The 26,429-nt window shown below is 34.9% G+C and overlaps 3 protein-coding genes across 3 annotated transcripts; all 3 read right to left on the bottom strand.

The window, feature by feature from the left end:
* Positions 1-371: 371 nt before the first annotated feature.
* Positions 372-1,524, bottom strand: LOC141676548 (uncharacterized). Its single transcript, XM_074482218.1, has one exon. The coding sequence runs from the start codon at positions 1,380-1,382 to the stop codon at positions 534-536; it is 849 nt and encodes a 282-aa protein (XP_074338319.1). The 5' UTR covers positions 1,383-1,524; the 3' UTR covers positions 372-533.
* Positions 1,525-3,448: 1,924 nt separating this feature from the next.
* LOC141678796 (acyl-acyl carrier protein thioesterase ATL4, chloroplastic-like) lies at positions 3,449-5,520 on the bottom strand. The gene is made up of 5 exons (XM_074485189.1): positions 5,280-5,520; positions 5,038-5,198; positions 4,413-4,519; positions 4,112-4,207; positions 3,449-3,981 (listed from the first exon to the last, which is right to left on the bottom strand). Exons 1-5 carry the CDS (start codon positions 5,474-5,476, stop codon positions 3,802-3,804), a joined length of 741 nt encoding a protein of 246 aa, XP_074341290.1. The 5' UTR covers positions 5,477-5,520; the 3' UTR covers positions 3,449-3,801.
* Positions 5,521-23,587: 18,067 nt separating this feature from the next.
* Positions 23,588-25,642, bottom strand: LOC141679043 (transcription factor BEE 3-like). Its single transcript, XM_074485525.1, has 6 exons — positions 25,273-25,642; positions 25,023-25,142; positions 24,696-24,761; positions 24,450-24,518; positions 24,146-24,226; positions 23,588-23,927 (listed from the first exon to the last, which is right to left on the bottom strand). The coding sequence occupies exons 1-6, from the start codon at positions 25,618-25,620 to the stop codon at positions 23,832-23,834; spliced, it is 780 nt and encodes a 259-aa protein (XP_074341626.1). The 5' UTR covers positions 25,621-25,642; the 3' UTR covers positions 23,588-23,831.
* Between the last annotated feature and the right edge of the window lie 787 nt (positions 25,643-26,429).

Below are 26,429 nucleotides of genomic sequence, written 5' to 3'. Positions count from 1 at the left end.
TCAACCCGGCTACGTTCGGAGTGCGCACTAAATAAATCTCACGTGCACTCATGCAATACTTTGCAAATCACGTGAATCAAGATAAATCGCACTTAACCGATATGCTCTCGTTCAAAAAGCATGATCATAAATGCTCATCCAGTGGAATTCAAACCTGTGACCCATAAAATAATTATCCCTTATTTATTTAATTAATTGTGCCAATTCTTATGAACATTTTATTTTATTAATTATACAAGCACATATTAAAAAATTGATCTTCCGCGAAAGGATCAGAACTCAATCATAGTCGCTAAGTATATAAATGTTAAGGAACACATTCTTGTAATTATTTTTACATCTCACAAAATGTTGAATGAGCTTTAAAAAACTTCGTCAAAAAAAATATTCCATAATTCCAATTAATGCTACAATTATTTTATACAACGAACACGTAGTCACGTACTATACATTTCATAATAGTGCTACAATTATATAAGATAGATACTTTTATCATACAATTCCATTAATTACTTAGCTGTCACGGCGGCGCTTTAAGTCTCTAAAGCGGTGCTCAAAACTTTCAAGGGACTCCTCAAATTCCTCATATCGCAAACTGTGCACGCGCCACCATGCTTGACGTACACTACTTCAACGCCGCCGTAACTTAAACCCGCCACCTTTCCAAAACTTGAGCCCCACTCTGCGTACATTACAGGCTTCTCAGCCCTTATTCTCCGGTCATAAGCACCTATTTTAACGCCGTTACTGCCATTACTCATTTCGGTTAAATAAATAATCGCCGGAGATATCTGATGTGTCACGTCGAAAAATGTACCCACATTCTCATCTTTACTGATGTCGTAAATGGAAGGTTCACTCGTTAAATTTTCTTGAAACCCTAAACCTAAATAATCCCATTGTTTCACCACGCTCTTCCCTGTTGTAAATAATCCACATATATCAAAATTAACGTTACCTTGATGCTCAAGATAACTAATTTGACCCTGGTTGTCACAATACGAATACGACCCAGCAACGCTATAGTCTTGCTCACCTTTGTATGGTGCATGAACATCTTGATCGTCGTAGTATGCAAATATCGAGTCGAATTCATCATCAACTGATTCTCTAGCTGACAATGAATTGTTGTCATCGTCGTTATCGGAGAAGTCTGAGTCGTTGTTAAGCTGTTGTAGATGATCATGTAGTGAAACAGAAGAAGAATGTTTGATTGAATGTAGCCGAACGAGATACAGTTTGATTCTAGCGAAAAGACTAGTACAAGTTGCGAATATGGCGAATACTAAAGCGCCCCATTTCCAGAAACTAGCATAAAATTGTGGTACTCTAGAAATTGGTGAAATAAAATCAGTGATAATATTGAGTCTCGCAATCTCCATTTATGTTGCGCGTTTTCAATTTACGCGAAACAAGTAGTATTATGTATGCGAAGATGGAGAATAGATTGGAAGAGTGTGTGGAGATGCGAGAGTCGGGGGATTTATAACGATAGGGATGATAGAAGAAAAGGGTAGGGGTGACAATATAAAGAAATTTCAAATTTGGTGTTATGATTGAGAATCGGTGATTACTATTGACCAAGAAAGACTAGTTGGCAATTGATCAAGACATGTCCGAAAAGAGAACAAACTTTACTGAATAGAATTAGATAATTATCGGTGGACTCAAGAGCATTTGGTCCAACAAAAATTGATCACAAAAATTTAAAAGTTTAAAGATACATTATCTCTATTAATTAAATATCAATTATATAGAGAAAAGTTCTATGAAGACCACATTTTCATCGGAGATCTTGGAGACCACATATGTTCGTCAATCAAAACACTATAAAATATTTTATTTTGTGAAGTATGTTTTACGAGTATCACTAATTCATTAAAATTATTGAAGATCATATAAGTTTAATAAGTAGAATGTATATGTTTTGTAAGCTGAACAAATGTTCTGCAAAATTAACATGTTTTGCAGAATAAAATATTTTTGTAATATTTTATATGCAGTACATATATGATATTCAAGATGTTAAATAAAATAAGGATCTTTGTAGAGCATGATTCGCAAAATAATATGTTTTGCAATGTTTTTATGTAATATTTAACTTGCAGAACATAAGTGGTCTCAAAGAAAAGGTGGTCTCCATAGAACTTAACCTATATATATATACACTATTATATTTAAAACGAAATATTAAAAATTTGGTTGTGGGTCCTTAATCACTCAATTTAGAGTCTTCAGATTAAATTGATGAGAACCGTTAGATATAATATAAATATTATTTTCAAGTAATATAAGATCGAATATTACAAATAATGTATTATTAAATTTATTATAATTTATAATATTTAATAATAAAAACGATCGTGAATCGTACAAGATACATGAAAAATTAATTAATATATGTATAAATCTCGACCTCTTGGTAACGAGAATTAAGGATCCTAGCATCATCAAGGCTTGGGCGGTGCACTGAGGCAGACAAATTTACCAAGTAGACCTCAAAAAATGAGGGGGACCCACCCAAGTGTATGTGTGAAGGATTGAGTTAACACGTGTTCTTGGATTGTCCAATAGCCTTGTTTGGATTGGGACCTTGGGTGCCCAATAATAATGTTGAGTACATCCGCTTTTGCTTTTGGTAGGGACAATGACTATTGCTTCACAATTTTGCTGGACTGGCTCTGGTAGTTGCTCTCTATTTTATCTTTTAGTATAAACAACCACATTTTTTTAATCAAAATTAGCAAAAAAAGATGTTAGAGCACGCCCAATGTAATACTATCTTTGGTGTTATTGATATAGTATAACACAAAATACAAAACTAATCAATTTCAAAGTGGTGTCATACTTAGATGTAAATACGCATCTTTGGTTCTATATTTGAAATCAAAGATGTATATATACATCTTTGTCACATCATCGATTACTACAAATGAAGGAAAAAAGTTAAATATTTATTGTCTTGTACATGTTAAAAAGATTTATGGGAATTTGAAACTAGTTATGAAACTAGCATTGGAGTGCAACTTTTATTTTAGCATTAAAAAACACTTTTTTATATCAAATTATAACAGTGGTTATAGCCATTTTGCATCTAACATTAGACTTGTTCTTGCAAATAAGATGTTAACAAATAAGGGGTCAGCTTTCAATAAACGTATGATATATTATTTCGTACTTCCCAATTTTTTATTTGAATATATACATTTATATTTTTACTAATACGTCATAAAAAATCATTTTTCCAAAATTATCTCCCAGTACATAATCGAAAATGTTTTTACAAGACCTACAATTAAAATGTACTTCTCACTCACCCAGAGATACTCAATTGTAAGGCATATAAGCCAAATTAGTAAAAAAAAATGCCATAGAAGTCTTAACCTTAAAATCTTTCTTTTCAATAAGACTACTTTACATAATCCAAAAATGATGCAAGGTTGATTACAAGCAAAAGCTACGGAAGGGTAATAAAGTTAACTAAAATTAGAATTTACAAGCAAAAGATTGGCAGCTATTGATTCGTGTTGTTGCAGAGTGTTTTATTCTCATGTGTGCTATGATTAAATCAGGTCGAAACTACGTCTTAATTATCGATATCAACTGTACAAAGAAGTAACATTTCAAAAGAATATGATCTAAAATAGCAGAATTTCATAATGTGACATTCTGTAGATGATCTTTCTCTGCCAGAAGATGAGTTGCAGAACTTCTATTCTGCATTTTCACCATCAGTCTAATTCATAGACCATTAAATTTGAATCCTAGTGCAACTTCTACCTTAGATGGGCCATTTTTTGCTTAGAAGTGCAGAAACCACAAGGGGCTTCTCATGGCAGCATCTGCACCCATTTCACATACTATTACAATCAGTCCCCGCACGAAACGCACAAGCCTCAGTCTCACCTCCTCTTCTCTTGTATATACTGGCTGGTAATCTTTGTTAAGCCAAACTGCTGTAGCCGTTGCTTCCATAACTCGCTGTACACAAAAACACACGAGCCGTTGTAATCATTAATAATGTGTGGCGACCAGCTATGATAAAGATTTCTGCTTCTTGTTTTTCGCTTTTCATCAATAAAAAGAGAGGAGAAGAATGAAGCTTACATACCTCTCGATTTGGTAATTTCAATATGTAATGTTCAAAGTATAGTCGAGCAGCTGAATAGTCTGATGCGCGCACTGTAACAACAAATCTGTCTCCTTTCTAGTTTTATAGAACAATAAAAACAGTAAATACAGTGAGGCCACATAAAAAATATGTGTGTTTCCGGAGACAAGATCAAGTAATGCTTTAACTCACTGCTACAACTACAGAGTGGCGGAACCAGACTCTAAAGTCAGGAGGGCAGAATACGAGTTTTTTAAGAACAAATGAAGATTTAGCATCAAGAAGCAAAATAAGTGCATACTCTTAGGGGTGCAAGGAGATTGAGTGACAGTTCAGTCAGTGCCAAAGTACCACCAGCTCGAGCAACTTCATCAACCACGCCAATCTTTTTCAAAAGTTCATAACGAACTAACCAGAAGGAAGCGTAAAACATTCGAGTAATATGTAAGTTACTGAAACAAGAAAAGCTTTTTCAAAGACTAGTTGGACTTCTTGCAAAATTATAACTTAAGTATTTTATGCTGGTAATTATAACTTAAGGATTGCAAAATTATCCAATAGATCAAAATCTTCATCCATTGCCGATTAAGTATTTCAGTGGCGAGATTAAGGAGGAATCAGTTAATTATAAACAAATTTCCCTGCTTCCATCTTCATTCAGTTTGATCAACATCTAGGACCGACTCCATACTTTTATCCCGGACTTTTTCTAACTCTCATCAGATTATTTTTACATCGTTTTTAGCATACATAATCATTTTCCATAATTAATATTTTATCCTCCAAACTCTACAAATCACCGGTCACATACAAATCGCCAGTCAGAACACCAGAAATCATGAGTCCACCGCTTTTTAAATAGTAGGCGAAATTTGTACTTAACAGAACAAGTGAACATGTACATGCCTACAGTGTGGAGAACTCACCCTGTTGGCAATAACTTGCATACTGATCATTGTTCACAACTCCATTTTGATCTAAATCGCAGTCACAGACCTTAAGTTCCATCCTGTGGATTCCACTACTCCGGCCAAGGTGTAGATAAAAAGACTGCTTATCCGCCCACATAATTATATCTTGGCACCACCTAGCAAACACAATTGCAACCTCTGTTAACTCTTTGCTTTAGTTCTTCCATTATAGCTATATACATAAGAAATTGAAGTACCTTTTAACCTCTAATTTAAAGCCGGATGATGCGACTACACTCTTATAGCGACTGATATGTGGTACTGCTAACGGTCGCAGCTTGCCATGCGGGCTAGAGACTGGAAATATCGACGATGATATGTGAAATGCAGGCGACGACAACGGTGCTGGAAGTGTCATTTGTGCATGCTGCGGGGAGATCAAAGCTCGGGACATAATAGAATATTTAAAACATATAAAACGATGAAAGTAAAGGTTTGGTTTTGGTTGGGAGTTTATATTTGAGTACGTTAAACGGGCGTTAAAGCTTATAAGGACTGCGGACTATTTGATGTTATTTGATGTTCTGGCCTGCGACGCATGTTAGTACAATTCCGGACTTTTATCAATTCGGTCTTCATGGATGATTATTACAATTCCGGACTTCTATTACTAAAGTAAAACCTCCATAAATGAATATTCGAGACATGATATACTAATAACTTTATCAAAAATTTATTTTTTTAATCCTAACATAATAGTGGTAATGTATTTGTGAACTCAATATATAAAAAGTGAACAAAATTTTCTTGTTCTTAAGTAGTTAGTAATTTTCATTCTTGTTCATTTTGTACACAGTAAATATGTAAAGTTAGATAATATCATTCTCTTCTTAATACACAATATATATTTATGAGAAATTGATCTAAGATGCAGAAACTTTCATGGTATCAGAGTCTAATCGATCAATATTCCGCAAATTCACGAATTGAGATTCTAATCGATCAATATTCCGCAAATTCACGAATTGAGATAGCTCAGCTTCGCTAAATTTCGATCGTAATTGCAAATTTCAGTCAATTTTCTAGATATTCAGGTGTTTTCTGATCTCGTTTACTGAAACTCTTCTATTTTCTGCAATTTATGCAAATTTTCTGTGAAAATACATAGTTAAACAGTTCGATTTCATTGATCTCTATAGATATGGTTGATTGTCTTCAATCTGTTTGTTATCATGTATACTCGTATTGCACAAGATCCTTCAAATATTTAATTCATACATCCGTCTGATTCAAGCTCGAATCAGTTAGTTTTTGTTAAATTCAATGACGAAGGTTTCAATAATTGGAAACGAAGCATGATGCTTACGTTATTTGCTAAAAATAAGCTAGGATTCGTTAACGGTACAATTGAGACTCCTGATGTGTCACATGCTGATTACAAGTTATGGGAGCGATATAACGATTTGGTAATATCCTGGTTATTGTTCAATTTGGATGAATGTATCGCCAGGAGCGTGTTGTTTCTGAAGACAGCAAGATCAATTTAATTAGATCATGAAAATCGCTTTGGATACACATCTGTTACTTATTTGTTTTCACTGTAACATAAATTATTAGAATTGAATCAAAGATATCAATCTGTATCTGAATTCTATACTAAGATTAATACTATTTGGGATTCCATTGACGATGTTAATCCACTGCCAACTTGTACTTGTGAAAAGTGCACATGTGTTTTATCTTGGAAATTTAGGCAAATGCAACAAAATGGCAGGGTTCTGCAGTTTTTGATGAAGTTAAATGATCAATATTCCATGATTAGAGCTAACATTCCGATGATGATTCCTCTTCCTGATCTAAATCAAGTATACAGAATGGTTTCTCAGGAAGAGAATCATAAAGAATTATGTCAAGTGTCAAATTCTCCGATTGAAAATCTTGCATTTGTTGCGAATAAGAGGTTTTCTCAAAATTCCAAATTTCATGCACCAGGTCATGGAACTGGAAATTTTCAGAAGCAAAATCAAAGTGTTAATTCCTTTACTAAGAAGCCTGTTCAGAAATCTGGAAACACCTATTTTTACACTCACTGCAAGATGGCTGGGCATAGTAATGACAGGTGTTTTAAGCTACATGGCTGCCCCCTGGTTTCAAGAATAACAGAGAGAGAAAATTTGCTGCTAATGTTACTTATACTACTCAAGACTCAGAAGATTCTACCAAACAAGACCTTTATTCTCCTGTTTCTATGTAACAATACAATCAACTTCTTGAACTCATCAACAAGCTGAACATTGGTTCTATGGATCAAAACACAAAGTCTCTTGATATTGTAGAACATGCTTTACTTGCAGGTAAAGTATGTTTAATGTCATATTTTTCTTCTGAATGGCTTCTTGATAGTGGAGCAACAGATCATATCAGTAACCCCCTCTCTGATTTTAAGGAATTTACAATAGTGAGTGATGTAGGTAGTCACATTACTATACCTGATGGTAGTCAGAGTAAGGTTACACATAAAGGAACTGTTAGACTAAATGACAAGATCACACTTCATAATGTGTTGTTGGTTCCTGAATTCAAGTATAAGCTGATATCAGTACACAAGCTTTGTAAAGATATGCAATCTAATCTTTACTTTTCTGACACAAAATGCTATTTACAGGACCTTCATCTTGGTGACTTGCAGAGTGGTTTATACACTGTACTTGCTACTGAATCTATTGATGGTGCTCCTTTACAATTCTTTCAGATGTCTAATCAGCAATGTAAAGCTTTCTTTGGTATTACAGAAGAGGCAAATTATGGCATTTAAGGCTTGGTCATTTACCATTTTTACGACTCAAATTTGTTCAACCAGTTTGTTTAGTCAAAGAGTAGGCATAATTAGATGTTTTTTGTCAAATATGTCCAAAAGCTAAGCAAACTAGATGCTCTTTTCCTATAAGTTCTATCAAGACTACAGTTGTGTTTCAAATGATTCATGTTGATATTTGGGGTCCTTATAGCTAAAAACCATAATAATTGTACTCAATTTGTGACTGTAGTTGATGATTTTAGTAAATACACTTGGATCCATTTAATCAAGTTTAAATCTGATGTGATTTCTATACTTCATAAGTTTATTAACTATGTTGAAGTGCAGTTTCATACTAAGGTTGAGTGCATCAGGTTTGACAATGCAAAAGAATTGACAGAAGGAGATTTACAGATTCTTTATCAAGTAAAAGGGATTATCCATCAAACAAGTTGCAGCTATACTCCCCAACAAAACGGGATGGTGAAATGCAAACATAGACATCTTTTGGAAACATCCAGGTCATTAGTTTTTTAATTTTAATTGCCTGCTAGTTATTGGGGTGAATATGTTTTATGTGCATGTTATCTAATTAATAAAATGCCACTTAAAAGCATTGATAACTTGACTCTCTTTCAGAGGCTATACAACAAACCTTCAAATTTAAATCACCTTAGAGTCTTTGGATGTTTATGTTATGTGTCCACTCTCAAACACTCTGGATCTAAATTTGATCCTAGGTCTACTCCTTGAGTATTTCTAGGGTGTCCACGTTCTCAAATGGCTTATAAAGTTCTTGACTTACACACTAGACAAATTACAGTGTCAAGAGATATTTCATTTCATAAACATCATTTTCCTTTTCATCTGATTTCAAAAACCAGCTCTCATCCTTATAAAACTGCTATTTTTCTTCCAAATATTTCTTCTCCTAATGATTATTTTGATGATGATACTGATCATCAGCAGTTTGTTAATTTTACTACTAATTCTGATTCTCAGAATCATACTTCTTCCACCATTCAACACTCTCAACATTTCCCAAATTCTCATCATTCACAAATTCATGATTTTTCTAATTCTCAGAATGTTTCTAATCTTTCACTCCACTCTGATTCATCTGATCACATTACACGTTCCACTAATTCTTCTACACTTGTTGACATCAACCAGAATTAGAAAACCTCAATCTTATTTAGAATCTTACAAATGCAATGTGTCCCACCTGGCATCACCACCACACTGGTGCAATCTGGTCAGATATGAATCTTTCCCCACTTCACATAAAGTCTTCTTATCTCAAACTGGTGTTCTCATTGAGCCAAAGAATTACAAAGAAGTTTCTCAACATCCTTTGTGGCTTGAAGTTGTTAATAAAGAATTAAAGGCATTGGCAAATAATAATACTTGGGACTTAGTTGATTTGCCTGCGGGCAAGAAACCAATTGGTAACAAATGGGTTTTTAAGGTAAAACTAAAGGCAGATGGCTCATTGGAATGATGCAAAGCCCGGTTGATGGTAAAAGGGTTTAATCAAAAATTTGGAGTGGATTACTATAAAACTTTCTCTCCGGTCATTAAAATGACAACAGTTAGGTGCTTAGTTACTTTAGCAGCTAGTCGTAACTGAAAGTTGTTTCAACTAGACGTTAATTATGTATTTCTTCATGGTGATTTACGAGAAGAAGTTTGCATGAAAGTTCCAGATGGTGTGCCACACAAAGCTAATCAAGTCTGTCGTTTAAAGAAGTCTCTGGTCTCAAACAAGCTTCATGAGAATGGGTTGCCAAATTATTACATGAGCTTATTTTTCAGGGTTATAAGAAGTCCAAAAATGACTATAGTTTTGAAAGGCATATGTCATAGCCTACTCGTTTATTCGAGTATTTAACTCAACTCAAATAAGAATGTAATAAGTAAATAGTGGATCAATCATCAGAGAGATCTCACAATGTAACATCTGTCAAAGAATAAAGAAACATTGTTCATCTGCAGACTTGAAGATTCACTGGAAGAAGTTCAAGAATTAGATCATGCCTCAGTGATATAAATCAAGATCGTGGATTTAATCAAGTGACAGAGATCTCGTCAGGGTATCATTTATTACAAGGATTCAATCAGAATATCAAAGTCAAGACATGTAGAAACGTCACTGAAGTTAGTCACTCATGAACCAGACAGTACATCGAGTGTCAGCATTGAAGTGGGGGAATTGATTTATAAGTCTCAGTGACTTTCAGAAGATTGTCAGAAGAATGGATGTTGCTCAGGGTTAGTATTAATTCTCTATTAATTAATTAAGTCATATAATTTAATTAAGAAAATAAATTATATCTGCAAAGATTAATTTATTGATTAATTGAATTAAATTGATTAATTAATTTAGAATTAATATTAAGGATTTACAAGATTTTAATTGGTTTAAAATCTGCTTAAATTCAGCAAGACAATTTATTTGAACTAGTATGACAATCGGTATGACAATTGATAGTCATACCGAAAGTCATGCCAAAACATTTAATTGTCTTATTAGAATTTCTGTTTAGATTAAAATCTGTTATTAATTCAGCAAGACAATTTATTTGAACTAATATGACAATCGGTATGACAATCAATAGTCATACCGAAAGTCTTGCTAGCTCATTTTAATTGTCTTGCTAGTTGTAAATTTTGTCATACCGAAAGTCTTGCTGGCCAAAGAGATTGTCATGCCAGTACATGTTTACATTCGGCTGTTTGATAAAAAGAAGCAGAAGTCTATTATTTCACTAGCAATCAAACAAAACACAAACTCAAGAACAAAAGAAAAAGGAGCAGAAAAATATTTCATCTCATCTGCAACTTCAAGATCAATTTCTAGATTGTAAAGTTAAATCCAATCAACTAGAAATACTTATCTTGTTCTTGTGTATCAATCTAGCGGATTAAAATCCCTAGAACTTAATCTCAAATCGCATTTAGCATTTGATCTTTTAATTACAAAAATAGAAAAAGTTCATGTCGAATTTATTCTAGATTTGTAATAATTGATTTGAGATTAATCCCTTGTAACCGATACCGTAGTTGTAACACCTTTCAAGTTTAATAAAAGTTTTATTTAACTTGAATTTTGTTTCACAATTTTATTCCGCATTTTATTCGATTAAACGGTATTGTTTGCATTCAACCCCCCCTTCTACAAACAAATTGGGACCTAACAATTGGTATCAGAGCCTTCTGATTAACGTACAAATCTAGATCCTAGACTTTTGTGTTTCTTTCACTTCTTGAATTTTTTATTCACTCAAAAAAAATTCATAATGACTACACAAAAAGTTGGAACCGTTAAAATTCCACTTTTCGATAAAGAAAATTATGTTATGTGGAAGAAGAAGATGCTACTATTTTTACAGGTTGCTAATCCCAAATATTTGCAAGTGTTGAAGAAGGGTCCAAAAATTCCTATGGTTATGGAACCAGAGGTAATAGAAAATGATGTGGTGATCACCAAAGCGAGAACTTATGTGAAGGATCCTGAGGACTTCTCTCCTGCTGAAATAGAAGAAGCTTCCCTGGATGCTAGCCTTCAATTAATCTTAGTAGATTCCCTTAATCCCCTGATGAATAGACATGTGATGAATTGTAAAGATTCCAAACATATCTGGGAAACTATTGAGATTATTAATGAAGGCACAGAGGAAGTTAGGGAGAACAAACTAGAAATCCTAACCTCTGAGTATGAATACTTTAAATCCAATCCAGGAGAAGGAATCACTGAAGTGTTTGAGAGGTACAATGCATTGATCAACAACCTGAACATTAATGGTAAATACTATTCCATCAGGGAGGTCAACAAAAAGTTCCTTTTAACACTGCCAACTCATCTCGAACATAGAATCACTGCCATAAGAGAAGCAAGAGATCTGAGTGAGATTTCTTTGGAAAGGCTCTATGGTGTGTTAAAGACTTATGAGTTGGAGCAGATTCAGCAGAAGGAAGTTTATGGGAAAGGAAGAGTGGTCAGCACGTCTACTGCTCTAGTAGCTGATGAACAACAACAACAACCACAATATCAACAACAATCTCAACAGTCAGAAAGAATGGTACAGTCTTCCAAGGTTGAAGATAATGTGATAGTAGCAGAATTTGATTCTCCTACTACAAATCAATCAGGAGATGATTATTATTCCTTGGAAGAACTGGAGCAATTGGAGGATGAGTCAATGGCCCTGATTGTCAAGAGATTCTCAAATGTCAGATTCAAAAGGAATCCCAAGTTCAAGTACAAGTCCAACTACAACAGATTCCAGAAAGGTGGATCTTCATCCTCTAACACCAGCAGTGGTGGGTATAAAACAGGGATGGTTGATCGAAGCACCATTCGATGCTTCAACTGTAATGAGTTGGGACACTTTGCCACAGAATACAGGAAGCCAAAACAAGCTAGGAAGAACTCTTACGATTCTAATCAGAAGAGTAAATCTGAAAGGGCGTACCTGGCAAAGGGAAGAAGCTGGGATGATACTGACAGTGAAGATGAAGAAGTTGGGAATCTTGCTCTCATGGCTAGTAATGCAAGCACCTCATCGTCAAGAAAAGAGGGCATTAAACAGGTACAACCTGTAGTGTGGATTTTTGACAGCGGATCGTCAATACATATGACCGGAGATAGAGCCCTGCTATCAAATGTGGTTGAGAAAGCTGGCCCAGTGGTTACCTTTGGAGATAACAGCAAAGGTTTAACGGAGGGATATGGCTGTTTGCTAGCTGGAAATGTTATCATTGAAAATGTATATGTTGTGCAAGGACTTGAACACAATCTGCTTAGCATTAGTCAGTTCTGTGACAACGGCTACAATGTTTTATTCGACAAGCTGAAGTGTCAGATTCTGCACAAGAAAAGTGAAAAACCCTCCTTAATGGGAATCCGGAAAGGAAATCTGTTCGTAGCTGACATGAACTCTGGAAGCAATCTTGAAGTCAATTGTTTCTATGCAAAGGCATCGTCAGATGAGAGTTGGCTATGGCACAAGAGACTTTCTCATCTCAATTTCAAAACAATGAATTCTCTTGTCAAAAGAGAATTGGTAAGAGGTCTGCCTCAGCTGGAATTCTCTCCAGAAGGACTATGTGAGGCTTGCCAGAAAGGAAAGTCAAAGAAAGCAAGTCACAAAGGCACTGACACATCTTCCATAACTGGTGTTCTGCAATTATTGCACATGGATTTATTTGGTCCAGTTAATATCCATTCTATGTCAAAGAAGTGTTACTGTCTTGTGATAGTTGATGACTATTCCAAGTATACGTGGGTTTTATTTCTTCACTCTAAGGATGAAACACCACAAGTTGTGATTGATCATATCAAGATGATTGAGTTAGATTCTAACGTCCCTGTTAGAGCAATAAGGTCAGATAATGGGACAGAATTCAAGAATGCACTTCTCAATGGATTCTGTACAGACAAAGGGATTACCAGACAATTTTCAGCTCCTAGAACCCCTCAGCAAAATGGAGTGGTAGAAAGGAAGAATCGTACATTGATTGAAGCTGCAAGAACGATGTTAAGTGAATCAGGTCTTCCAATGTACTTTTGGGCTGAAGCTGTCAATACTGCATGTTATCCTCAGAATCGAACTCTAATCAACAAAGACTTCATGAAAACTCCTTATGAGATTTTGAATGAACAGAAACCTTCTATCAAATACTTTCATGTATTTGGTGCCAGATGCTTCGTGCTCAAGGATGGAGATGATCGTCGTGGTAAGTTCGAGGCAAAGACATATGAGGGTATTTTTGTTGGATATGGAAGAAGATCATATAGAGTGTATATCATTGATCAACACAAAGTAACTGAAAGTGTCAATGTTACATTTGATGACACTAAACTCCCTAGTATCCAAACTGAAGATCCTTCTGAGAAACTGAAGTTTGATGATACGTCAGATTCAGAATCAGAACATGGTCAAGAACCTGAGGTTGTTGCTGGTAAAGAACCTGTTAATCCTGATGATACTCAAGGTAATAGTGATGGAAACTTTGGCAACAATGGAGATACCACTGCTACTGACGGAGAATCTTCAAGTCAACATGGCAACAACTCAGGGGGAGATGCTGAAGGATCATCTAGTAGGACACAACATCACAATGAATTTCAAGGCGAATCATCAAGATCAAATCTTCCAAGACAGACTGTCTGGAATAAAGCTCACCCTTTTGAGTTGATTATTGGTGATCCAGATGTTGGAGTCAGAACTAGACGTGCTACTCAAAATGAGTGTCTGTTCTCAGGATTTCTTTCTGAGATGGAACCTAAGAAAATTGAAGAAGCACTGACTGATCCAGATTGGGTGATTGCTATGCAAGATGAACTCAATCAGTTTGAAAGTCAACAAGTCTGGAAACTGGTACCTAGGCCTGTACACAAGAAAGCTGTTGGTACTAGGTGGGTATTCAGGAATAAACTAGATGAAGATGGTGTGGTTACAAGAAACAAGGCAAGACTGGTAGCTAAAGGGTATTCTCAAGCTGAAGGCATTGATTATGATGAAACCTATGCTCCAGTGGCTAGACTTGAGGCCATCAGGATATTTCTGGCATTCGCAGCATTTTCAAACTTTAAAGTTTATCAAATGGATGTCAAGAGCGCCTTTCTGAATGGAAAGCTGGATGAAGAGGTATATGTAGAGCAACCTCCTGGTTTTGAAGATCCAGATCATTTGGATTTTGTCTTCTTTCTTTTCAAGGCTATCTATGGGCTAAAACAGTCTCCAAGAAAATGGTATGACACTCTCTCTGAATTTCTTATTGAAAATAGCTTTATTAGAGGTGTCATAGACAAAACTCTCTTTTCTAAAACACATAAGAAGGATACTATATTAGTCCAAGTCTATGTGGATGATATAATATTTGGGTCTACTAATGATAATCTCTGTAAGAGATTTGCTAAGTTAATGCACAACAAGTTTGAAATGAGCATGATAGGAGAGCTGAAGTTCTTTCTTGGATTACAAGTAAATCAAAGGTTAGATGGAACATTTATTTGTCAATCCAAGTATCTCAAGGAACTCCTCAAAAAGTACAATCTAGAGGATTCTGCATCAGCAAGGACTCCATCAACTACAGCTGTCAAGCTTGGACCATGTGAAAACTCCATTAAGGTAGATGTCACAAGCTACAGATGTATGATTGGCTCGTTACTCTATCTTACTGCAAGTAGACCAGATATTATGTATGCTACATGTTTATGTGCAAGGTTCCAAGCGGATCCTAGAGATATTCATCTCGTTGCTGTTAAACGAATCTTAAGATATCTTAAGGGAACACCAAATCTAGGTATTTGGTACCCTAAAGAATCTGGTTTTAACCTTGTTGGATATACAGATTCAGATTACGCAGGAAGTGTTGTTGATAGGAAAAGCACCTCAGGAAGTTGTCGATTCCTAGGAAGCAGGCTAGTCTCATGGTACAGCAAGAAACAGTAAACAGTTTCCAACTCAACGGCCGAGGCTGAATATATTGCTGCTGGAAGCTGCTGTGCTCAGATCTTGTGGATTAGGAACCAACTACGAGACTATGGCTCTGTATTGAACAAGATTCCTATTTTATGTGACAATACAAGTGCAATAGCCATCACCAACAACCCTGTGCAGCACTCGAGGACAAAGCACATTGACATCAGGTATCATTTTATTAGAGAGCACGTCATGAATGGTACTGTTGAACTATTTTTTGTTCCAACAGAAGAACAAATAGCAGATATTTTCACTAAACCACTTGACGAATCCACATTTACCAGATTAGTTGGTAAATTGGGCATGTTGAATAGTTTTAGTGATTAATTTAGTTAATATCTGTGATCTGTTCTTGAATAAATTTACAAATGAATTTTTCATAAATAAAAAAAAAATTTCATTTGCAAATTTATTTTATCATTTTATCATATTTCTTGCTTATTTCTATGTAATATATATTATCTTATCTATTTTTATTTTCCCTACTTGTTAATTTAAAATATCTCAGAATATTTTATTTCCTCTAAAAATATTTTACTATGAATTTTATTTGCTAAAATTCAATAGAAATCTATTTTTGAAATAAAAATAATAAATTCTGATATATTGTCTTTGTTTCTGTAAATATTATAAGTCTGTATTTCAGTTTTACTATTTTGTAAATATTTTCTGATATTTTTACTAAGTTATATAAGTCTTTATAAATTTATATATGTGTGTGTTTCTGTGTTTAAAGCTGATATGACAATCGGCAAGACAATTGAAATTGTCTTGCTGAAAGTCATTTCAGTTTAAATTTTGTTTATTATATTATTCAGTACAGTTTTATACTGGCAAGACAATCGGTATGACTATCAATTGTCTTGCCAGTTATAAACCATATATATAATTATTTTCCTTTTATTATTATACTGGTATGACAATCGGTATGACTATCAGATTGTCATACCAGTTATAATTTTAGTATTTATTCTATTTTTTTCTTTTCCTTCTTTTGCCTGGTATGACAATCGGTATGACAATCCCGGATTGTCATACCAGCTGTAATATAAAGGCGTGTGTTTGTTTTTTTTTTTTTTTTAAAAACCATTTCAACAGTTCATTTTTTTTAAGTCGAACAGTTTTCTCTCTTCTCTCTCTTCGAACTAAAACCAACGAATTGCTTCTTTCCTTGCTCGAGTTTTTACTCAGCAAACTGAATCTTCACTCCTGTGATATATACTTACATATATATACATACAGGAGTGCTGTCAAAATTTTCAAATTTTTTATATATATCAGTTTGCCCCTTCAAATTCAATTTGTGTTTGTTGATTTTGAACTTTTTATTTTTATTTCAATTTCTGATTTGTGTCTTTTGGTTTGTCAAAACTGCGTTTGTGAGTTAAGAATTTTAACGAGATACATTTCTGTCTAAATTTTTCGATTATAATTAATTTAATTCGAATTATTAAATTAATTTAATTAATTCGAATTTTCTTAATATTATTCTTAAAATTCTGAAAAGCGTGTGTCTTATTATTATTTTAAATGGCTCTCAATTTCCAAATTGTCGCGCATAATCAGGTTGGTTATTTTAATCCGGAAAAATGTGATGTTGAAAAATTTAAGCCATGGATTAGATTTTTAAATGACCATTCGATTGTTAGCTCTGCTATTAAATCAAATGTGATTTTAAACGTCGATCTACTTAGACTGATTTGCACAACCTCTACTGTGGCCGATGATTCAAAATCTTTTTCATTCACCGTCGCAAACACACAGTATGTAGTTGATGAAACAGTCGTCAATCGTGCGTTAAATTTTTCACTAGACAATTTCTGTAATTTACCCTCTGAAAATGATATCACAAATTTTTTCAATGCTATTCACTATCAGGGGGTGATCAATTTAACCAAACTTTCTAAATCAAATTTGGTGTCTGAATGGGATATTTTCTTCGATACACTTTCCAAAGTGTTTGCCAACTGCACAAAATCCAATTTTCATAACATCACTTCCACTCTGCAGTATATTGGTCTGGCGGTTGTTTTCAATCAAAGGATCAATTTTGGCAAACTACTTTTTCCCATTCTCTTGAGACGTCTAACTTCTGCTTTACGTGATCATTCTACAAATCGTAGGGTATCATGTTACTATGCTCGTTTTCTCATGCTTATAGCAGATCATCTTCTCACACCTGAACACAAAGCCCTTTTTGCTAACTCTGCAGTAACCGAACCCCTTCCAGTTAGCAAAAAGATTTACACTCGCCAAGACACAACCTTCAAATTCATGCAAGTTCCAGTACTTGTATCTGCTTTCATGGCCACTTATATTCCTTTACCTATTTTCAATCTTCCCGGTCATGAACAGCAACCTCAACCTCCAGTGGTTCAAGCCACCCAGGCTCCTCCAACATCAGATGCTCTTCCATTACAGGTAGTAATTCCTCACTCTCACTCTCTTCCTACTTCTGTTGAAAGACCCCCAGTGGTTGATAGGGCTGACCATGAAGTTGTAGAACCACAGCTTCAATCCCAGGTCATAGAGCCAAACACAGAGTCACATTCTATCTCAACCTTTCCCCCACTGTCTAAAATGTTACCCAGAAGATTACTAGGAAGTAGTACATTGTTAAATATGAGTGAACCCTCAGCTCTGCCTCCTCCTAAGAAAAGAAGAACATATTCTGAGGCATCTGAAAGCCCATCCTTGTCCTCCCAACAGGACATGGACTTTGAAATGGCCAATGAACAGTTACTAGAGGCATTCTCTCAACAGGATGCATCTATTGAAATTCGCCATAGGGCCATGGCATCTTGTACTGAGTCAAGCACAATTCCATTACTCACAATGGAACCATACACTTCCCCAGATCATACTCAGGACACACAGCGAGGAGTGCACATAGAGTCGGTTACAGTGCCTGCCATAGTTACGGCAGAAGAGCAGTCACATGCTTCAGAGGGAAAATCTGACTCTCCGCCATCTTTAATAGAGTCATTTTCTCCCCTCCCAGATCCAACACCTCTGGCTCCCTTATGGGATTCTCCACTCGCAGATTTATCTGGAGAAAGTGGAGGGCAACTCGGTCAATCTATCCCTGAAGCAATTCAGACATCTATTCCAAAAGATTTGATAGTATTGACTGAGGATCGGGACTCGCGAATTCCCATTGCACCACCACTGACCTCTCTTGAAGAGGCTAGGGTGATTTTTAATGCAGGTACAGAAGAACAGCAACAGGAAGACTCCTCACGAGCAATTATATTGAGAGAAACACATGCACGTGAGGTGAGTGAGCCAAACACGAGTGAAATTCAGGTGAGAGCACACACAGACACTGATACTGTAAACCTGTTAGCTCAGATTGCTGCCCTAAAAGAAGAACTTGCTAAAAGCCAAGCTAAAGCTCAAGCATTCAAAGCACAAGTGGTTGAACGGTCTTCTTCTTCCACCTCTGTCAACAATCAGCTTGCAATCATAAGGAATGACATCTCAGATCTAAAGACCACTGTAATACCAAAGCTCAATTCTATTCAGGACACTCCAACTTTATCAGCTGATGACATATCCAACTTCTGCTCTCTAAACACAAGAATGACTTCTCTTGAAGACCTCGTTGAGATGAATCATTCACTGGACTCCTCAAGATTTCTAAAGATAGAGACGGGCATGGAACATCTCAATGAAGGGATGAAGCACCTATATTTCATGATCAAGAATTCTCATTGCCCTAATGAAGAATAAAGAGCTTATTTTGAAGGACCGTCTGGTGGAGGATCAGGCTCTGGAGGTGATGGAGGTTCCAAAGGAAGATCAGAAGAGGATCCCTCAACTAAGGGGGAGAAGAAAGGGAGTAGTGCCAAAGGGAAAGAAAAAGATACCTCTGCTGGAAATAAAGGAAAGGCTGATGATGTCTACTACAGTGGAGAACAGGATGACTTTGATATTTTTGACATTCCCACTGAACCAGTTCAGGAAGATAAAGATGGGTTATTTAAAGCTGAAGAGGAAAGTGATTTTGGAGAATGGGAAGAAGAAGCTCAAGTGGATCCTATGTTTGAGAAAGAATTTCAGAAGGAGCAGTCAGAGATGAAAAGAAAAGAAGCTGAACTCAAGAAGGTCTCTCAGATCATTGACATGAGAAAAGACATTCAAAGAACAGAAACTCTTCAAAAGCAACGTCTTCATGACATTAAGGCTCAAGAAAGGAGAAGAGATGTCAGACTAAAGATTGGTGAAAAATGGGATGAAGCTAGGAGAGTACTTGATATGCCTCAGCTGAGCACTAACAATGATAGGCAGTTCTTACATCTTCTTGACAAGCTGGAAATCTCAAATCCTAACAATGACATGTACATGAATGCTATCAAGACTGAAGTCTCAAGGATCACAGCTGCTTTTGATAGATCCCTAAATGAGATGAGCATTTTTGTATATTGTCAGAGTGAAGGATCTTTCAAGGTGTCACTTCATCTATTTGAGAATCGTTCTTTGTCAGAGATTTGGGTTCTTTTAAACAAAGTCAAAAGAAGCTCAGAATTGAATGAAGTTCTTCGAGAAAGGCTTAAAGAGTTTGCCAGCAGGGCCAGTCCTCAAGTGGTCAACAATCCTCATCAGGTGAGATTCTTTAAGTCTGATTGTCTTCAAATCTGTCAGCTAGATGTACAATCTCTTAAAGACTACTCAGCTAAGCATCTGGTCTGGATGGAACATCATTTGAGAACTGCTGGATATTCATCCATGTTGAAGACTCAAGCTGCTGACTTGATTCAAGCTTATTGTGAAAAGAATGTTAAAAGGTACAATCAACTCAAGAATAAGCTGAAGTCAGTTGGAGTTCAACCAGTCAGACCAGCAAGCTTCACTTCAGAAAAGGATCGTGTCTTTGACAAGGAATTGCTTCAAGATTTAGAAGAAGGTGAAGTCAGAAGAGAAGACAACTGAAGTCAATTAGCTCAAAACTCAATGTAATATGATTAGAGCTTTATGAATCAAGATAGTCTAATGTAGTTATATGTTCAGGCTAGAGGAACATCTATCTTGTATTCACTTGTAAATTTCATTTGGAATCTGGAAAATGTTAAATATAATCCAGAACTTTTCTGCTATTTACTTTACATTACTGTTTATATCTTTTTCTTATTTGTTAGTTGAGTTATCCTCTAGGTATTTGTTGTTATTGTCTAACAAACAAATAGGGGGAGATTGAAAGGCGTATGTCATAGCCTACTCGTTTATTCGAGTATTTAACTCAACTCAAATAAGAATGTAATAAGTAAATAGTGGATCAATCATCAGAGAGATCTCACAATGTAACATCTGTCAAAGAATAAAGAAACATTGTTCATCTGCAGACTTGAAGATTCACTGGAAGAAGTTCAAGAATTTGATCATGCCTCAGTGATATAAATCAAGATCGTGGATTTAATCAAGTGACAGAGATCTCGTCAGGGTATCATTTATTACAAGGATTCAATCAGAATATCAAAGTCAAGACATGTAGAAACGTCACGGAAGTTAGTCACTCATGAACTAGACAGTACATCGAGTGTCAGCATTGAAGTGGCAGAATTGATTTATAAGTCTCAGTGACTTTCAGAAGATTGTCAGAAGAATGGATGCTGCTCAGGGTTAGTATTAATTCTCTATTAATTAATTAAGTCATATAATTTAATTAAGAAAATAAATTATATCTGCAAAGATTAATTTATTGATTAATTGAATTAAATTGATTAATTAATTTAGAATTAATATTAAGGATTTACAAGATTTTAATTGGTTTAAAATCTGCTTAAATTCAGCAAGACAATTTATTTGAACTAGTATGACAATCGGTATGACAATTGATAGTCATACCGAAAGTCATGCCAAAACATTTAATTGTCTTATTAGAATTTCTGTTTAGATTAAAATCTGTTATTAATTCAGCAAGACAATTTATTTGAACTAATATGACAATCGGTATGACAATCAATAGTCATACCGAAAGTCTTGCTAGCTCATTTTAATTGTCTTGCTAGTTGTAAATTTTGTCATACCGAAAGTCTTGCTGGCCAAAGAGATTGTCATGCCAGTACATGTTTACATTCGGCTGTTTGATAAAAAGAAGCAGAAGTCTATTATTTCACTAGCAATCAAACAGAACACAAACTCAAGAACAAAAGAAAAAGGAGCAGAAAAATATTTCATCTCATCTGCAACTTCAAGATCAATTTCTAGATTGTAAAGTTAAATCCAATCAACTAGAAATACTTATCTTGTTCTTGTGTATCAATCTAGCCGATTAAAATCCCTAGAACTTAATCTCAAATCGCATTTAGCATTTGATCTTTTAATTACAAAAATAGAAAAAGTTCATGTCGAATTTATTCTAGATTTGTAATAATTGATTTGAGATTAATCCCTTGTAACCGATACCGTAGTTGTAACACCTTTCAAGTTTAATAAAAGTTTTATTTAACTTGAATTTTGTTTCACAATTTTATTCCGCATTTTATTCGATTAAACGGTATTGTTTGCATTCAACCCCCCTTCTACAAACAAATTGGGACCTAACAAGTTTATTTTTGAAGACTACTGGCATGCACACAACGATTGTAGCTGTTTAAGTTGATGTCATTATTGTCACCGAAGATGATTTAATTGAGATTGATGCTTTAAAATCTCATTTAAATCGTGTTTTCAGTATTAAAGATTTAGGCATCCTTCACTATTTTTTAGGCATCGAGGTACGATATGTTTAGGAAGGTATTTTGTTAACACAACAAAAGTTTACTGGTGATTTTCTTATGGATTGTCATCTTGAGCTATCTAAGATAGTTGTTACTCCTCTGCCTTTGAACCTAAAACTCAATATGACTGACGGCTGTTTACTTGATAATCCTGAACATTACAGGTCTTTAGTCGGGAAGCTTAACTACCTTACAAATACGCCATGATTTATCTTACGTTGTGCAAACTTTAAGCCAGTTTATGCAGAAGCCTCGACCTCCTCATTTGTAAGATTTACATCATACATTACGGTATGTTTCTCATTCATCAGGCCAGGGCATTTTGCTTAATGGTTCGAGTACACTCAAAGTCCAAGCCTTTTCTGATTCTGATTGGGGATCGTGTCTTGACACACGACGTTCTATTAGTGACTGTGTTATCTTATTTGGAGATTCACGTGTGTCGTGGAAATCAAAGAAACAAGGCACGATCTCTGTCTTTTCGTCTCAGGCTGAATATCGGGCTATGGCCTCAACAGCTTCTGAAATTACATGGTTAGTTCGATTACTACAAGAACTTGATGTAATTGATATACACCCATTAATCTTCATTGTGACAATATTTCTGCCTTGTACATTTCTAAGAACCCCGTATTTTACGAGAGGACGAAGCACATTGAACTAGATTGTCACTTTACTCGTATCAAAGTACTGGAAGGTCTTTTTCAGCTATCTTATTTGCCTACTCGTCACCAGTTTGCTGATTTGCTCACTAAGGTGGTTCAATCTCCTCATTTCAAAGAACTTTTATCCAAGTTGGAAATGTCAGATATTGCTTCTCTTCCATCCTCCAACTTGAGGAAGACTATTGGTAATACAGAATGCTGATGTGTCATTCAAGACAATGCTATTCGCCTATCATTCTAAACCACCAGCTGTAATAACAAACTAAACATTCCAATGCTTAATTTTCATTCTTATTCATCTTGTACACAACAAATATGTAAAGTTAGATAATATCATTTTCTTCTTAATACACAATACATATTCATGAGAAATTGATCTAAGATTCAGAAATTTTCAAGGTATTCATTTGTTGAGGTTATACAAAAAGATTATGATTATAAATTTACATTTAAATTTTAGTTTTTGAGGTTTTGAATCTTATTATCGTTTTTTTCATATTACAATAAAAGCTATTTATGATAATCATATGTTTGTGTTGTGTTCGTATTAAGAATGGTTATGAAGTTTGACTTTTATGTGTTCAAATACGGGTTCATTTTATGTAGCAAGCCTTAAAATTATGTTTGAAGTCGAAATCGAACCTAGAGTTTTTTCCGGTCGGAGTGCCAAGTTGCTACAAACTCAGCACATTCAAGTACATATATATAGGTCATTTGGATTATTGAATTTCATATATCCTGGTTAAGAGGAATGAGAATGGGTTTCTGATACATTTTTTCCCGGTTGAAATCCGTGATTCAAAATGGGTACATATAGTTGTACTTCAAAAAACAAGAGAAATAATGAGGCATTTCGAAATGATGCAGTATAAATAACAAATTTGTAGAGGAAATATAATATCAATTATAACGAGGGAGGAGATTTTTCAAATCCTTGCATCAAAAATCATAACTCCTAGCTAGCTAGCTAAAGCCACATATGCAGTACACTAGTATGTAAACAACTTTGAGATGAGCATGTAGCTCAAAGATGAAGAAGCCTATATATATATATAAGTTGCATTGCATAGATTATTCAAGTACATAAACAATATATGTAAGATATATGTAAGATCAGTAGCATTTATGGCTAGCTAGCTTAAAAAGGCCATGACTGAAACTGAGGAAAACCAGCTCCATACCCATGATCTCCCACCATCCTCTCCATAACTTGCGTTTCATGCCCGTTTGTCCCCTGAAAATATGTTCATTCTTATTACTGCCTTTCTTTTTTAAACCATTGCATTTAAGAATCCGATATGTAACATTGTACTGTATAGAATCTCTTAGTTTGAAATTTGAACTATATAGAGAGTAACAATTAGAACTTGCGCGCATAGGCACGATGCTAACAAATGAAATTAACTTGGTATAATTATATAAGAGGATGAAGAACTGTCGTACATATTTTACCTGCATTGTTTCCAAAGCATCCATTTCCGATGAGTTGAAGTCGTAAAACAAACTTGCTGCTGAAAGCTTCATAGACAGAAACTGAAACAAAAAACAAGAAGAAAGTTTGGAATTCCTTTAATATTATCAAATAGTTAATTTGAAATGAGAGATCAACTTTCGCGCAAAAAATTGTCCTTCATAAGATTGCTAGCTATAGTTAGCTATTAATCCAAAGAGTTTGTAGAGTTGAACAATGTACGGACATGTAATTAAGAGATCATACTGCAAGCTAATCATGGTAATTATAGAAGTAATCAGTTACCTCAATTTGATTTTGTAATGATCTGACATAGTTTATAATTACATCCAACATCACTGCCATTCCCATAGTCTGCAAAATTTATACAAACTGATCAGGCCAGCAGCAAATTGATTAAAGAAAGTATATACTGTAAGCTCATCTTATGCTATGTGAGACTCCATATGTTATGAAAATCTAGTTAATAATGACTAACGATTATATCGATCATAAAAACAAAAGTACAGTAAGAAGATGAACTCCATGTACCTTATAGCACCCTGGAACCAGATCTTGCAAGGACCTCAACTTCTCATTTATTTTCTCCCTTCTTAACTATTTCGTAACAAAGAACAAAGGACTTATTAGTGAAAAATCCTTGCATCATGAACTATAGCAGTTTCTAGGTCTTATAAAGTAGAAGCTAGCTAGCTTTTTTTCTAATAAAAAAATACTAGTTTCTAAGATGTCTTACATTCAGATTGATAGATTAATTTATGAGAACAGATTAATAGATGAAAACATAAACGGAGTATATAGAAAATCGATCAATAATTGATGAAACAGTGTAATAAAATGTTATTGCAAACGACTTACCCTTTCGGCCAAGCTGTGGCTATCAGTAGCTTGGCCTCTCCTTGCTCGTACATGAACAACTTCACCGGGTTTCTCCACTTCTCGTTCATTGTTTCTCTTTCTCTTCCTCCCACCATGGTTCTGCAAGCATAATTTATAACAAAATTAAATAAATTCGAGAAATTATAAGAATTTAAACTTTTCTATCAATTACATTCTCTCACAGGAGTGATCAAAAGCTATAAGAAACAAGAATTTATGTTTTACATACATAATTCTTACTAGCCTTGCCATCGCCAATTAACTCGCCAGTCTCCAAAATTAAAGGAGTCGAGTTCATCATGCTTTCGGCTTCAAGTCCTGGCCTTGTGTTGTTAAATTCACGGCCAGGGATGTTGTCGATTGATGAAAAGAACTGAGCAGACGGATCATAAAATTGAGCATGATACGGATAAAAAGAACTCTGAATATTATCCATACTTGTAGGTATTGGAAGCTGAGGTGCCCTTTCATAATGATCAGAAAAATTGTCACTCGACGTAGCCAAGAGACCAAGAAAGTTTGAGTTAAAATTCTCCATTGTCGACATATTGTTCAGGAGCTCCATGTTTGAGTTCATTCTAAGGGAAGAGTTGTACAGTTTCTAGGTTTTATAATTGTAAGGCCTAGCTACTGTTGCTTTATCAATGTGGGGGAGGTTTTATAGTACTTGAAGCTATGTACGCTATGATAAATGATAGATAGACATTTAGAACATAGGGATAGTCCTATAGGACAGAGGGCCGCTCGTGTATTTTTATGGGTCCTGGTCTCCGGAACCATATATCCACATAAATTTTGACGAATAATTTAACACTAAAAATTATTGTGAATGCAAGATGTCACGTCGTCCGCGTTTAAGTTAGCGAAAATTTACCAATATTGCTCCTAGCATTATATCCGAATTCAATCTTTTAGTCAGTATTACCGTTTTACACTTTACACACACAATTATGTAGCCCAACATATTTATATGAGGCGTGTAAATCCTTGTATACGTGATTTGCTCCATACTATAGTACTAAACGAGCCATAACATGCATGAAAAGGATAACTGAAAGTGACTCCGCTGAAATTAACTGCGATGATCACTATCACTACTATTATTGAATCTCTTCTCAGCCGGACCCTTAGGTTTTCCTATATATTAAATATATATACGTAGTGTCCTACAGAAGTTTATAGAGTAGATCAATAAATTTAGAAGTGTTACTATGTGAACATAAATATATATATAGATAGACGATAGCATAACTCTGTCAATAGTTCAGAGCAATATCTCACACGAACAAATTGACAATGAATATATGTATCAAAAGTTCAGAATTGTTAGATTTTTTTGACTGAACTGTGACGGATCTAATCGGTATACACTATTTTTATATACAT

The sequence above is a fragment of the Apium graveolens genome, chromosome 8 (assembly GCF_009905375.1).
Source record: "Apium graveolens cultivar Ventura chromosome 8, ASM990537v1, whole genome shotgun sequence".
Lineage (NCBI taxonomy): Eukaryota > Viridiplantae > Streptophyta > Magnoliopsida > Apiales > Apiaceae > Apium > Apium graveolens.
This window is presented reverse-complemented; position numbering and strand designations above follow the sequence as displayed.